A 12930-nucleotide genomic window follows, 5' to 3' on the forward strand; every position below is an offset into this window, starting at 1 on the left:
TGACCTAGGGGTATGTCCAACCACGGCCACCAAGTTACTCGAATGTCGCAACGCCTTGCTTTGTCCCCGACATTTGAGCTGAACTTACCGAGAATGTACAGATCAACCCATGGAGACTGCGACTGGGTCATCTAACCAGATTCTCTGCGTTTTATATTTGCATCAAGATAATTTGCCCCGTTATCACAATCAATAAGTGCATTTGATGAGACGAAGCTCTCAGCCTTGCTCAGCCTCGTGAAGGCGGTGAGAAAAACCCGCCTCTCCGCCCACTTAAATTCCCCACCTCTCCAAAATTCTGCCAGTCGGTTTTCTGGCGTGAAGTTCGTGCGTAAAGGTTCAATATTTGCTGAAAACACCACTATTTTCAGTTCGTCCAAGAAATACCACTCTTGCCTTCACCAGTCTCTCACCTGGCACAGTGCAGCATGGAAGTTAGAGTCCGGTGACATTTTCCTTGACAGGTGCTCCACGATGTCGCGAGGTGGATGGGGAAGAGGGCGCGGCGGCGGTGGTGGTGGTGGTCGAAAAGGCCCTGCACCCCCGGAGCTGGACTATGAGGATGACGCCGACGTCTCCATCCCACCGACCGAGAAGAAGCCCCAAGCGCTATTTCCAGTACTGTCTTGCACTCTTCTCCTAATCCCCCCTTTTCTCGATGCCTCCAATATCGTAAAAGAACGAAACTTGAAAGGCAAACAGTGACCGTCCTAACCAAGCGCTCAAATTTTTTTGCAGGACATCGACCTCCCCGTTCCTCGGCCACCTACGACCCGCGAGCTTGCGGCCGTGAGCCGCTACCTGTCCTTCCGCACCCGTGCGCGCAATGGACCTTACTACGCGACCCTCGACCCCAGCAGCATTGCGGACGAAAAGACGGGCAAAACGCTTAAACGCGCGGGCTTTGATCCGTTCAACGATCAGGAGAAGTACTCGGCGAAGTATCACAAGAAGAAGAGGAGCTTGCCGGACTTGAAGGGAAGCGGGAGGGAGTATGGTACGTGACGACAACAGCATACCCTAGTAGCCCCTGGACAATTGTTAGCATACGCAATGAGAATTCTGCATATGCATGGGAGAAACAGAAAGGAGGTAGAAAAGACTACTTGCTGACAAGGCGAAACGTCTATTCGGACTTTCCAGCATTGAAATACTTCCCGCACGAACTCTGGCCCCTCCTCGACCCAGACAGGAAGAACCCGCTCTGGAAGTCGGCCGAGATCGACATCGACGCCGCGACGAACATCCCAAGGCGCCAATCGTCGAAGCGGAAGCGCGACAGCCTCGTTATCGAAGACCACGATGAGGAGGGCGACGAGGTCGCAGAAGACGATAAAGGAAATGACACCGACGAGTCAGACCCCCTTCTCTCAGCGTCCCGCCGTGCGCGTGTGCTGGCCAAAGCGGCGAAGAAGAAGCGCCGACGCCGCGAGACCGAGTCCCGCGAAAAGCGCGGTCTCGACGCCGAAGACGACTTTGGGCCGAAGAAGAAAAATGGCCGTTCCCCGCTACCGGCGAGCCTGCGCGCGAAGGAGAGGAAGCGGCCTCAGCAAGAGACGGGCAGGCGCACAAGCGAGTCTGACGAAGAGGACGATGACGACGACGTGCCCGATGCGCAGGAGAACGAAGGCGAAGATGGTGATGTTGATGGAGACGAAGAAGAAGACGAGGACGACACAGATGGCGAGCCCGTAGACTCCGAGTTTGAAGAGTCGGACGATGGCGAGGCCGACGATTACAACGCCGAGAATTACTTTGATGGCGGAGAAGGGGATGATGAGGATGGCTTCGCGTACGGCGGTGGAGGCGGTGACGAAGGTGGTGAATACTGAATGATGCCGCCTCCTCTGCACAAGATGCTAGATGTCTACGCGAAAGGGGTAAGAGAGCCAGGCTAAGGTGGTTGGATGGCTTTGGGATAGCCAGATGTAAAATTCAATGCCTCTTTTCAGCGGGCCCATCGATTGTGGCCAAGCCAGGACGCGTTTCGCCACGACCAATGCTCACCTGAATGGACTTGTGTCCGCTTGATTACACCATATCCCACGGTTAGTCCAGGAAAGCCGGCTGTCTGAAGATGCAAACTGGCTCAAGAAGCCACAGAGCAGGCAATATACGATCTTCCTAAGTACCACCCCTTGCCGTGGATTGCTCCATTCAGTCCCATACGATGTCCTTAGCGTCTTCTGGCAACGACACTGGTGACATTGCCTCTTAGAAAACCACCCCATCAGCATGGCGGAGTGATCCCGTTCTCCCGGAAGAAGATCTCTGCCCTTGCTTTCTTTTTCTTTCCTCTCCCTGCCAATATTGCGACAGGCGATCTCCAGCGCCCTCCAAAGAACTTGTCCGCTTCGTTTCCGGTCAGACCCAGGTATCTCAGCCAGGGGCGATGTTTCCTTCGAGAATACCAGAATCCCCTGCCCATGAAAATATCGTACCTGGTACCACTAACGGGCCACGTGCTAGGCCATGCTCCTGGTAAATCAAACTCGGGCTCTGGATCCGGATCTTTTAGACTTTGCCAAAACTCGCCCGCGTGCTCTCGAGAACAGGAAGCCATGCTCCCATTGTCCATACTCGCTCAAGTCCTGCCCTGCATCAAGTACTTCCTGGCCCCAGTGGCGCAGCCTATGCATCAAACGCTTGGCGCTCGAATCCGAACTTGATCCATAGAAACAGAGGTTGTCCCCGTTCCCAAAACGCAAATAAGACTCTGATATACAAAGCTATTCCCATTTCGAGACAGCTTTAGCACAAGACATGAGGATTCGAGTTGAGATTGAGACATACAGTGTCAATAGGCGGTTGAATGAGCTCGGGCGTCGCATACATTGTACACTCGGTCGAGCCGAGTGTGGAAATCATGAGGACTCCAAGGCGGTGATAGCATTGCTAGGATGTTGGCAGGAGTCACTCTGGCAGGTAAGATTTGAAACAGCGGCCGAGATTGCGGACTGCGGAGCCTGATGAATGTCTTCCAGGAGGGCAGACACATTACCAGACGAAGAGACAATCAATGCGTGCGTGGTGGCGTGATGTTGAAGATTGAACGTGCCCATGGCACCGTATCGAATTAGCCCTGAGGGACTGAAGCAGTTGGGAACTCGGCCTCTTACTTCAACGCGGCCATTTGAGCCAATATCAAGTTGGGTTTGGCTCTTTCAATCTCCCGCGCGGATTTCTCCAGAACATCCCTTTTAAGAGCTGCTATCAAGGAGCCACGCAGTCTGGAACGTTTGATGCACTTTGCGAGTCCAGCAGACAATTCTGATGCTCTGCACAGCCTTCTCGCAACGCTGTCGACAGTTTCGGACCGCATTTGGTAAGGCATAGACAGCGGTCACCGCTTCCTGCTCGGCAAGTGTTTGTAGCACATCCTCAAGAGAATCGAGCTCATCCAAGAGTCATCCAAGACCTTCCCGAGCATGCTTGATTGAGGATCGCAGCTCTTTCAGCTCTCCAATGACGCTGCCAAACTCAACTGCCGCTGCTACAGTGCCAACAATCCCAGCCATGGGTGACGTGTCTAATGTTAGTAGCGGGGATCTGAGGATAGGGTTTACGGTGCAGAATAGAAAAGAAGGAAAAGACAAGAAACGATGAGTGATAAACAGGCGAGACATAACTTGATCAGGCTGAATTGGCTGGGGCTGAGCGAGGTGTTCAGCGTAGTGGCCTCACTGTCTCAGCCAGCATCGCAGCGATAGGGTGAGTGACCTTGCGCGGGGATCAAAACGAAATAAAACAACCGAGAAACAAAAGAGCACTGCGACAAGGCGGCTATAGAGCACCTGGCTGGCCTCTGCCCTCGTACTACATACCAAGCTACATACCTTTTCGGCCAGCTTCTGCAGTGATACCAAGTAAAGGAGCAGCCCAAACGCGGCTTGAGATTCTATTTGACTTTCTGCGCCAAGGTCGGACTTCGGAGACACATTTTCCCGGACGAACAATGGTGGCGAGACACCTTGGACGCCAACTTCATCCCATGGTCCCATCACATTTCATCCGGAGACAGTCTGCTCTTATCGCAAGTCACATCAGGCTGCACAATGCTCGCCTTGAGCCTCACCCTCCAGGAGAAAGATGACCGAACAAGGCCGCGCCAGATCCGCTCTTCTTCTCTATGGAACAGAAACCGGCACAGCGCAAGATCTGGCTGAAGAAATCGGTCGCAGTCTCGAGAGACTTCATTTCCACACAGATGTCTTAGGACTAGACGCTGTCACTTACAGCCTTCTGCACCACTATACCCTCATCGTCTTCGTCGTTGCCACGACTGGGCAGGGTGACTTTCCTGAGAATGCTCGCAAATTCTGGACCAGCCTTCTTCGTAAGAAGCTGACCGCTACCACACTGGCCGGCGTGGGCTATGCTCTGGTTGGCCTCGGTGACAGCTCCTACCCCAAATTCAACTGGGCCGCGAGGAAATTGGATAAGAGGTTGCGTCAACTTGGGGCATTGCCAATTCTCGAGCCTTGCGAGGCCGACGAACAAGGTGACGAGGGAACAGATGGCGCCTTTCTGATCTGGCTTCAATTGTTTCGAGAGACTATGACGAAGATCTTCCCTCTTGCTGACGGTCAATTACCCATCCCAAATGACGTTCTGCTGCCAAGTAAATGGCGCTTGGAAAAGGCCTCTGGACACGCCGATTCATCTGTTGCCTCTCCAATCACTAATGGTGTCCACCCTCCTTCTTCAGCTGGACACAGCATCTCTTCAGATTCTTTCTCCGTATCTTTGGAGTCTAACCAACGAGTCACTCCACCTGACCACTGGCAAGATGTTCGATTTATGTGCCTTAAAGCCTCGGGGAAAATCGACTACATGCCAGGCGATGCGCTTGCCATTTCTCCTCGAAACATGCCAGTGGATGTGGAATCCCTGATCAGCCGCATGAAATGGCAACATATTGCGGGTACCCCCATCCGGCTCGTCTCAACCCGATCGGCTTCAACCTCCACCGCAACCAATCCCATCTTCAGCCGTGTCGATCTCAACCTCCGAGTTCTTCTCACCGAGTATTTGGACATTAATGCCATTCCTCGCCGCTCATTCTTGGGCTGCATCGCAAATTACACAAGCAACAGCATGCACAAGGAAAGACTGCTCGAGTTCACCGACCCGCAATATCTCGATGAATACTACGACTACGCGACCCGTCCTAGACGGAGTATCCTCGAGATCCTGCAAGAGTTCGATTCCGTGCATCTTCCATGGGAGGAAGTCACCAATATTTTTCCACCAATACGTCCAAGACAATTTAGCATTGCAAGCGGTGGACTCTTGAAAAGTTCTGAAGATGGATCGACCAAATTCGAGCTACTTGTCGCAATAGTTAAGTACAGGACGGTTATCAAACGGATCAGAGAGGGTGTGTGCACACGATACCTGGCGAAATTACCAGTCGGAACAACGCTCCAAGTCTCGTTGAAGACAGAAGGCCGCTTCTCTAGAGTCGCTGATTTGATCGGTAAGAGCCACATCCTGATCGGCGCCGGCACGGGCATCGCACCTCTCCGAGCACTCATTCACGAAAAAGCCATGCAAAGTCAGCTCGCAGGCAAGACAACACTCTTCTTCGGCTGCCGTAACGAGAAATCAGACTATTTCTTCCACGACGAGTGGACAGCGCTCCAAGCCCAGAATCCCCCAAATGCCAGTCTCGAGATCATCACGGCGTTCTCCCGGGATCAGAGATCCAAAGTCTATGTGCAAGATCGGATCCGTGAGCGGAGCCACTTGATCTGGGAATTCCTGAGAGAAAGAGCGGCGACGATCATTGTTTGCGGCTCCTCCGGGCAGATGCCCAAGGCTGTTAGGCAGGCTTTGGTCGATGCGTTGATTCAGCAAGGGGCGGGGACGAAGGACGAGGACAAGGTTGCGGCCCGGGGACGAATCGGTCATGGCGACGAGGAAGATGGTGAGATCGAAGAGTCGATAAAGAGTACAGAGGACGCCGAGATATACCTCGCCAGGCTGGAGAAGGAAGGGAGATATAAACAAGAGACGTGGTAGTAATTGGGGCGACCACAGCACAGCTTATTGCACATCTACATCATGCAACAGATTACCTATGATACTGGGCTCTGTATGATGGTCTCCTGGGTCCGTTGGGTCTGTTGAAAAAGACGTTTATGTCATTTCTGGAGAAGAATATAGATTGCGAACAAGATTCATCATCTGGACAGTACATAATATATGAGATGTTGCGTACCCAGTTCAGTTAAAATTCCCTTTTTTTCCGCAGATACTGCATGCTGAGCCCTCGCAATCAAGTAACAGACTTCCATCGGACATTCCCCACCCCAGATCATGATATCGACAAATATAAAGAAATTCAATCTCACTCATCTCGCACATGCATATCCACAACAAATCACCCCCGGGCTCAAACCTGCACGCTCAACTTGTCCTTCGAACAAGCACACCCGCTCTTGCCGGCGGCGACCTCGCTGGGCGTGCGCGCGTAGCTGGGGGGGACATCGAGGGCGGGATTGCGCACGAAGAAGTTGCGCGGCCGGAGCAGCAGCATCATCGGCTCGGCGGGCATGACCGGGTAGTCCTCGGGGGCCGGGAAGTGCGTGATGCCAAAGGTGTGCCACAGCACGACGTCCTCGTTGTCGATCTTGGCCGTCGGGTTCGCTGCGATCCACTGCGGCAGGCCCATGGATGGTTCGCCCGAGGTTTGCGGCACGTGGCGCCCTGCCGGGTGAACTTGGTCGTCCGAGTCTATTTACATACATGACGACGGTTAGAGATTGTATATCTCGCGAACGGAGAGAGAGAGAGAGAGAACTTACACTTTGTCACATGCACGGCGTGCCTCGAGAAACCGGCCCGCTTCCACACTAGAGATCCTTCCTTGGGCAGTAGTGCCGGTACCTCTCTGCTCACCAGCTTGTACGACACGGGCTTCTTGGAGTAAGGGTTCAGCTTGTTCTCATTGCACATGTCCCAGCTCCGTGAGCTGGATCCGTTGTAATCCGCCATGGCCTCCGCGGGAGTCGTGTACTTGGTCCTCTTGGCATAGAAGGCATTGCCGTAGTAGTTCTCAACGGAGCCCGGCTCACCGGCGCCCTGGGTGGCGTCGACTTGGAATACTGTGTTGTTGGGCCCGTCGATGTTGGGGTCAATGCGCAGACAGAACAAGTGTTGGTGGTTGTGGGCGTTGACGCCAGGGTAGACTTCCGTACCCCATCCCTTGGTGTCTTCGCCAGGGTTCATTGCGTAGGTGTTGAGGATGCCTGTAAGTTTGATCTCGAGTTGGACGGTGCCGTCCTGGTGGAAGGTCCAGTAGACGCAGTACTCGTAGTTTGCGGCGGTGAAGATGTGGGAAATGATTAGTTTGCGTGCGCGAGTGACGATGACAGAGTCGTCTCTGAAGTCCGAGTGTTTGAAAAGGATACCGTTGTCTTCCTCGTGGATACAGATTGCGTTTTTGATCGTTTGTGCGGCGCCAGCCTTGTTCACAAACTCGGCGTCCATGTAGTGAATGCTGCCCTTGCAGTCACATCCCAAGCTGAGTGAGTTGGTCATGTACCCACCACCGTACTCGCCCAGGTCGAACGCGTGTTTTCGCTGATGCGGGTGCTCAGGGTTGCCGTAGGGGACTACCATTTCGGCGAGAGACAGGCGGTAGAAGATAGGACGGGCCTTGCCCTCTACCTTGTCGAAATAGGTAATGTTGTTGAGGACGATGCCCTCTCTGTAGTTGAAGCCCACATGGATGGACCAGTTTTGCCATTCAAGAATGCGGCCCTGGACTTTGAAGCTAACACCTTCTGGCTGGGTGATGTTGATCGGCTTAAGGTCTGTTCGGTAGCCACCGATCTCCTCGATTGATTTCATATGATAGTTGTTCGGGGGGGCCTTGCTCAGAGGTCGTCGAACCTTGGGCACGTCAATGTGGATGATCTTCTGTTTGTTTGCGTCGTAAATCGGGCAGAAATCGAGGGGGTAAGAATATTGAGAGTCGTCGACGTGAGGTCGATAGTACATCAGCGCCTGCTGGAGTCTAACAGAGTTGCCGAATCTTTCATCGTATCCAATGGTCCATGGGTCACAGTAGACCTTGTGCATCTCCTCGGGCGGGATGCCAATCAGGCCGCATTGCTCAATGACACCGGGGTCCTTGCGAACGACATGTTCGACAATTTGGAGATCTTCCATGGTGATTAATGGCTGCACGCCGGGAGTATGCTCCCATTTGACGACCTTGCGCTCTGTGAGGTCGACATGGCCGTCGAACACTTTGCCCTCGGGAGTAATAACCACAATGTCGGCGACGCGGTGTGGTTTTGGTGTGTGATCGGGATCAGCCAGCCATTTCAGCATCTGAGCCTTTGGGGGCTCGGACAGCGTGACAGCGTTATAATACAACTTGCCATACTCTGATCGAAGCAGAGAAACAGCTGTTTCAATCTCAAGGGAAGAGAGAGGGTCAAATGGATGGAGAGGAGCAACGGTGTTGGACACCTGTTGGGCCAACTGCTTGACACGCTCAAGAACCATGGCTGACTGGCGGAGAGTACCACTTGACTGGAAGGACAGCAAAAGACAGAACGAAGCGACAAAGGCAGAAGATGAGGAGAGGAAATGTCGGAGAGTCCAGGCAAGATATATATGTATGTATTATGTGCCTGATGGCGGCGAACTGACTGACAACTCCTCACGATGAAAAGGGCAATGCTTTGCCCTAGCCGACACCAACACCAAGGCCAAAGCACCCAGAGCTCGCCATCAACTGCATTATAACATATAACACGGACGATAAGGAGATAAGGGTCTGCAAGAGCATCTTTGCTACTCGCCGGCTTCGCGGTCGCTTTCCTCTTTTCTGCATCAGAATCCATGCTCAACTTCTGACTGGCCTGGCAAAATTTGCCCTTTGTGGTTTAGATCTTACTCCACACTCGGGGGAATCAAAAGAGAAGGTGACCACGAGCAAGAAACATCTGGAGTTCTCAGCATCGCGGTCACGAGAATTACACACGAACATGTCCCCGAGACGACGAAGGAAGTTGAGGTGGCCCAAAGAAAGGAGCACAGGGACAACGGGAAGAGTTTTCTGACCGAGAATTCTCCTTCCACGTAGAATTGAAAAATCGAGTCCTCCTGTTTCCACGAAACTGTGTCGTTGATTACAGCTTTTCCGAGCGTAAGGCTACGCTGCAGGGAATGCAAGGCTGCATATCCTTGGTGGAGGTAGTCTTGGACGATCATGAACGCGCCTGTACTGTCCCAGGGCAGTGCGGCAGTGTTGCAGGGCCTATTCCAATTTTCCCATCTTCGCTTTCTGTACATAGCCACTCCAGTTGTCTCTTATATGTACAATAATAATTCACTCGGGCCGTGCTCTCTTGTTGGGTGTTTTCTTCAGCTCACTCCAGCACTTGGTCGTGAGTAGAGGTAGTGTCCTATTGGCGCTGGGATTGTCTAGTGGTGTCCTGCACTCTCATCATGACCATGACCATGGGAGTCTTTCAGGAATAATTGCTCGAAGATAACATAGCCCGTGAACGCGACCACAGCAATTCCAAATCCGGGGAATGCTCTCTTGAATCGATTCCATCTCGTGAAAGGTCCGGTGTATCGCCATGCCTCACTAGAGCTGTGTCAGTATTGTTCGCCGTGCTCTTTCATCTTGCTTACTGTCTTGCCCATGGATCCCGTGCCCGCCACTGCTTGCTTGTTGCTGCATCGGTAAACGCTTTCATGCTGAACCCCGTTGGGTTGTTCGGAGGTGCCATGGTGAGCCGGGAGCTATGATTGGCGGCGCTGACAGGTTAGAACCAGGAGGAGGCTGATGTCGAAGCTCTAAAGCTCGCAGGAGAGTCGCGTAGAGGCAGACTCGAGTTGGTCTTTTGAGGGGGAGAGAGGGAGCTTGATGGAGAGTACCTCGTACGAGAGGTTTGATCGCTGAAAGCGATTGACAAGTGACAACCGAAGCAGCTCTGCTGTCGTGGCACACTGTCTGACAGCAAGATTATGACAGACTGAAAGGCACTACCGGGTACCCATCGCCGGGTACATATGGCACATAATAGCTAAACTACCCCTCAAGAGGCCAAAAAGAATATTGTCAGACGGGTGAGTTTCTGCTTCACGTAGTGTCATTAGGGGGTTCAATACTCCCCCCTACTACGGCCGCGCACTTGCCGCTTTAAGTGTCGCACTCACGGGCTTTGAGGCTAGACTTTGCCCGCCGCATGTTGGGAATGAACTATCACTAGCACATCTACATCGAGTCTGCGCAAATCACTACACTGAACCATGAACGCTCGACATCCTTCTCTCCGGTAACGCGAATGACGGTCTCGACTCTTGCACTCATGGACCAGTCGGCGGTTCAACAATAACCGTCTCAACCACAACCTTCCATACTCCCGCAATGAACACATCTGATTTCCCATCGTCTGCTACATCTCCTCCGCACTTTCGACTACCTGTACCTACTCGACCTACATCATGGCGCCTCCTCGCTATGGAAATCAGTCCATAAATGGACCTTATCATATTCAACAAAATCATCTTCAGTCACACGCATCCTCACATCAACATGGTGCCCTTCCGCCTCCCACTCATCTGGGCACTCCGTCCTTTGGTGCCGCTGGGTCTTCCAACGCAAGCCCATTCGCTTTGGCAGGCAACTTGAACAATGGCTTTGAGCGCGGCATGCTAGATGGCGGCCTTCTCCCTAGTCAAATGGCCCAAATGGGATTCTCAAGAGGAGGTCCGGTGCAAGCTCACCAGTCATACGATGGACTTGGGGGTCCGCTGGAGAATAAAGACGACGCCAGGATCCGAAACGTGTGGAAGCATAATCTCAAGGAAGAGATGGCGACATTGAGACAGCTGGTGGATACCTACCCATACATTGCAATGGTAGGTGTCTTCGTTTGTGGTCATTCCTGACTGCGCTCACATGGATTGTCTAGGACACCGAATTCCCAGGTATTGTTGCGCGGCCCATCGGCCAATTTACCACAAAGGCAGACTATCACTATCAAACATTACGGTGTAACGTCGATCTCCTCAAGATGATTCAGCTGGGGATCACTCTATTTAAACCAGACGGCACCCTCCCTCCAGCCGACGCCGCTCCTTCTCAGAAATCTCAGTTCCACCAAAGTGTCCTACCTACACCATGCACGTGGCAGTTCAACTTTAAGTTCTCTCTGGAAACTGACATGTACGCGAGAGAATCGACGCAGATGCTGTCAAAAGCTGGCATTGACTTTGACCGACATGCGAAGCATGGAATCGACCCCAATGATTTTGGTGCTCTGTTGATCAGTTCTGGTCTGGTGCTGGACCCCGATGTACATTGGATTTCTTTCCACTCAGGCTACGACTTTGGCTACCTTATGAAACTCATGATCTGCAAACCCTTACCTGAGGACGAAGTGATGTTCCACAAGTACTTGGAGAAGTTCTTCCCTTCCTTGTTTGACATCAAATTCATCCTCAAGCACGCCGGTGTAAAGGGTCAAGTTAATAGCGGACAACCTCTTACCCAGGAAGCGGCGATGATGGTTCAGCGCATAATGACCAAATCAGGTCTTCAGGACATTGCTGAAGAGCTGGCCGTTCCGCGGATCGGACAAGCACATCAAGCTGGCTCGGACTCCTTGCTTACTGGGCAAGTGTACTTCAAGATGAAGGAGAAGATCTTTAGCGGCACAATCGAAGAGGATAAATATCGATCTCAAGTCTGGGGACTCAATGCGCAGATGCCGACCAGTGGTAATGCCGCCGGTGGCGCAAGTGGAGGGGCTCCAGGGACGACGCGCGACTTCAGCACTCCGAACATGAATGGAGCGACCTTCTACAATCAGAATGGAACACCGACGACACCGCAGACTGGAAACATTGGTATGGCGGGCGGACAGGGCGGAGGCGGGCCTTCCTCGCACACGCCTGTCCCTGCACATACTGGTGGTGCCGGAATGATGGGGTCCATGACACCAGGAGGGTTTGGAAATTTCCAGTACCAGAAGGCGTTGAGTTAGGGGCCCTCTCCTCGAGGTCGTCGCCGACGCAAAGGAGTTAAAGGAGGACAGGGGGGGATCACTGGTCACGGTCCTGGTCATGGCCCAAACTCTGATCTTGGCCCGGTGCATGGTCTCAGTCTTCATCCCGCTTCGGAACTATTTCCTCAGTCCCCGAGTCTGTTGGATCCTGCTCCTGGAACTGAGTACTGGCAATGGCCCGGCCCGCCGCCGCAATTTCATCTTCTGCCCACGCATTATCCTCATCCCCTTGAGCTGCAGTTTTATCAGTCTCAATATTGGCAGTATCCTCCACCACTTCCTCCGCCGATGGAGCCTTGGAACCCTTGGAGTTGAAGATGTTTTGATTTGCGTGTACCTACCTACTATCCAACCCTATCTCACTTTCGTGGGGCTCTCGGTCACCCTTTTCCCTTCTCTGCTGGCGACGTGGAAATCAAATCGAACCAAATGATAGTCGGTGTTCCTCTATTCTTTCTTTCCTTCCTTTTTTTTGCTTTTGGTACTGCTGGACATTCGGGATGTAGGTACGGCGGGTTAGGTGGCTGGGGGCAAATGGGTCGTGGAGTTGGATTCAGATTCGGAATCGGAACTTGAGGAAGTGTGGGAGAAAGCGGAGAGAAGGATAGGGAGGGAAAACGAAGAGCAAAAAAGAAAAGGAAAAACGGGCAGAACAAAAAAGTGAATGCGCATGCTTGCACTGTTTTCTATTGCCGTTCAATGTCTTGTGTCTTGAGTCTTTCTTGAGTCTTGTGCAGCGGTAACATACCGTCGCGGCCTACCTCCTCTGTCCTCCGCACACCCTAGGCCTCTAGTATGCTAAATAGGTAGAATCCAGTGTCTTGCAAAAGCTCTGCTTGTCAGGTATCGATCCTGTGCCTTTTGCATATTGCATATTGCCGCTTGAGAG

At 52.7% G+C, this 12930-nt stretch overlaps 5 protein-coding genes across 5 annotated transcripts; 3 read left to right on the plus strand and 2 right to left on the minus strand.

The window, feature by feature from the left end:
* Nucleotides 1–474: 474 nt before the first annotated feature.
* On the plus strand, nt 475–1832 carry A1O5_04461 (uncharacterized protein; the record flags this gene model as incomplete). The annotated part of the gene is made up of 3 exons (XM_007745067.1): nt 475–618; nt 739–997; nt 1144–1832. 3 exons carry the CDS (start codon nt 475–477, stop codon nt 1830–1832), a joined length of 1092 nt encoding a protein of 363 aa, XP_007743257.1.
* A 2257-nt stretch (nt 1833–4089) lies between these two features.
* On the plus strand, nt 4090–6024 carry A1O5_04462 (uncharacterized protein; the record flags this gene model as incomplete). The annotated part of the gene is made up of 1 exon (XM_007745068.1): nt 4090–6024. One exon carries the CDS (start codon nt 4090–4092, stop codon nt 6022–6024), a length of 1935 nt encoding a protein of 644 aa, XP_007743258.1.
* Nucleotides 6025–6397: 373 nt separating this feature from the next.
* A1O5_04463 (primary-amine oxidase) lies at nt 6398–8520 on the minus strand (the record flags this gene model as incomplete). The annotated part of the gene is made up of 2 exons (XM_007745069.1): nt 6398–6738; nt 6810–8520. The coding sequence occupies 2 exons, from the start codon at nt 8518–8520 to the stop codon at nt 6398–6400; spliced, it is 2052 nt and encodes a 683-aa protein (XP_007743259.1).
* A 924-nt stretch (nt 8521–9444) lies between these two features.
* A1O5_04464 (uncharacterized protein) lies at nt 9445–9758 on the minus strand (the record flags this gene model as incomplete). Its single annotated transcript, XM_007745070.1, has 2 exons — nt 9445–9613; nt 9661–9758. 2 exons carry the CDS (start codon nt 9756–9758, stop codon nt 9445–9447), a joined length of 267 nt encoding a protein of 88 aa, XP_007743260.1.
* Nucleotides 9759–10476: 718 nt separating this feature from the next.
* A1O5_04465 (uncharacterized protein) lies at nt 10477–12020 on the plus strand (the record flags this gene model as incomplete). The annotated part of the gene is made up of 2 exons (XM_007745071.1): nt 10477–10893; nt 10947–12020. 2 exons carry the CDS (start codon nt 10477–10479, stop codon nt 12018–12020), a joined length of 1491 nt encoding a protein of 496 aa, XP_007743261.1.
* Between the last annotated feature and the right edge of the window lie 910 nt (nt 12021–12930).

The sequence above is a fragment of the Cladophialophora psammophila genome, assembly GCF_000585535.1.
Source record: "Cladophialophora psammophila CBS 110553 chromosome Unknown aczJe-supercont1.6, whole genome shotgun sequence".
In the NCBI taxonomy this organism is placed as follows: domain Eukaryota; kingdom Fungi; phylum Ascomycota; class Eurotiomycetes; order Chaetothyriales; family Herpotrichiellaceae; genus Cladophialophora; species Cladophialophora psammophila.